The sequence below is a fragment of the Dermacentor variabilis genome, chromosome 2 (assembly GCF_050947875.1).
Source record: "Dermacentor variabilis isolate Ectoservices chromosome 2, ASM5094787v1, whole genome shotgun sequence".
NCBI lineage: Eukaryota > Metazoa > Arthropoda > Arachnida > Ixodida > Ixodidae > Dermacentor > Dermacentor variabilis.
The window spans coordinates 75,179,544-75,181,304 of NC_134569.1; the positions used below are offsets into that span (position 1 = coordinate 75,179,544).

The window sequence follows — 1,761 nt, forward strand, 5'->3', positions numbered from 1 at the left end:
TGGGGCACTGCCCATAACGTTCCGTTCCCATTTCCTCATTACCCCTTTACAACAAAGTTTTTCCTCATTTCCTCTGCGACACGGGCCCTTAACGCTCTCGCGTTAATATTGTTTCACAGATACACGCGCGTAGTGCTCGAGGAAACTGGTGTAGAAATATTTCCTATGTATGTATGTATGTATGTATGTATGTATGTATGTATGTATGTATGTATGTATGTATGTATGTATGTATGTATGTATGTATGTTTCTTCTGGTGTTTCGAAATAAAAGTAGGAAATGTCGTTAGTGTTGGCTCACAGCTAAGTGTTGCGCCACAAACTTTTCTGCCACGTCAGCGATCATTATTGGTAAAGAAGAAGACTGCGCTCACTGTCCGCGTGCTTTGAGTCTCGAGACGCGCGTTTCATGCCCACGATCTCCTGGGGTCAGCCGACGCCCAAGCAGGCTCCTTCACTGCACCGCCGGCAGCCTCAGCGGGTAGCGCAGCCGAAGAGCCTGCCGTGGCTTTGACCAGCAGTGGCAAACAACTCGCGCAGTCGTCCGCCACAGAAAACGCAGCGCGTATATACGAGCAGCGGCTGAGTGGCGCCCGGATCCAGCCGGCATGCAGCTGTCCGAGGATGCGGTCGCGGAGCTCCGCGAGGCATTCGCGCTCTTCGACAAGGATGGCGACGGCGCCATCAGCACCAAGGAACTGGGCACCGTGATGCGCTCCCTCGGCCAGAACCCGACCGAGGCCGAACTAAATGAAATCATCGCGGAACTGGACGTCGATGGAAACGGCACCGTCGACTTCCCGGAGTTCCTAGCCCTGATGTCCAAGAAGGCGCGCACTACGGACACCGAGGAAGAGATTCGAGAGGCCTTCAGGGTGAGCACAGCGCCGGTTGAGGCGGGCACGGTGTGTGTCTCGCGTACGTATGCAGGCGGCCGAGTAGAAGGAAACGAAATAAAAGTTGATAGTACGCATGCATCGAAAGTATGATTCGATACATTCAGCCTATTTAGACGTCTCCGATGATTATAAGCGTTTGATACCGGCGTCGCACGGTTACATAATTTCGACCTCGATCGAACCTGATCTAGGTCAAATTTTTTGAAGCGATTCGCTCCTTTTTACAAGCTCCGGAAGGGAACCAGTCGCACTCGAGAAATTCGATCCCGATCTAGTCTTCCTTGTGACCAAGGTATAACATGTACCGCGCAAGCAATGAGGTGTGCGCCAGGCATATACCTCGGGCTCACGTGTGTTTGGCGTGACTCATCGCAATATGATTGAAACAGCTCTGAAGTTTACGTAACGTTTGCGTTAGCATGCATTCAATTTTTTTAGCCCATCGCGGAAGTCTCAGCAGAGCATTAAATGTTAAGATGGCGGGGAGCAGGTAGGCTACAGTAATCAGCTAATGTGTATATTGCCACTGGACTAAAGCTTTCACAAATTCTGTAGTACAGCGCCCATAACTTCAAGTGACTCCTCTTTGCCGCAGGTTTTCGACAGAGACGGGAAAGGCTTCATCGCGGCAGCAGAGCTCCGTCACGTCATGACGACTCTTGGAGAGAAGCTTACAAACGAAGAAGTTGATGCGATGATACGGGAAGCCGATGTGGATGGAGATGGCCAAATTAACTACGAGGAGTTCGTATCGCTCATGACCTCAGGCTAAACATCAAAATCTCCGTGTGTTTCTTCACTCATTGCTTTGCCGTGGCCATAAGAAAAGTGAACAGCGCTTAATTAAACAATGTTGAAACGG

At 50.5% G+C, this 1,761-nt stretch overlaps 1 protein-coding gene across 1 annotated transcript; it reads left to right on the plus strand.

Annotated features, from left to right (window-relative positions):
• The first annotated feature begins 405 nt into the window (after positions 1-405).
• LOC142572105 (neo-calmodulin-like) lies at positions 406-1,761 on the plus strand. Its single transcript, XM_075680969.1, has 2 exons — positions 406-875; positions 1,495-1,761. The coding sequence occupies exons 1-2, from the start codon at positions 609-611 to the stop codon at positions 1,669-1,671; spliced, it is 444 nt and encodes a 147-aa protein (XP_075537084.1). The 5' UTR covers positions 406-608; the 3' UTR covers positions 1,672-1,761.

What these genes read in the sequence shown, in the direction of transcription:
- LOC142572105 (XM_075680969.1), top strand. Translation starts at nt 609, where the DNA reads ATGCAGCTGTCCGAGGATGCGGTCGCGGAGCTCCGCGAGGCATTCGCG. An exon ending in AGATTCGAGAGGCCTTCAGG is followed by an intron (nt 876 to 1,494) that starts GTGAGCACAGCG and finishes TCTTTGCCGCAG; the next exon opens with GTTTTCGACAGAGACGGGAA.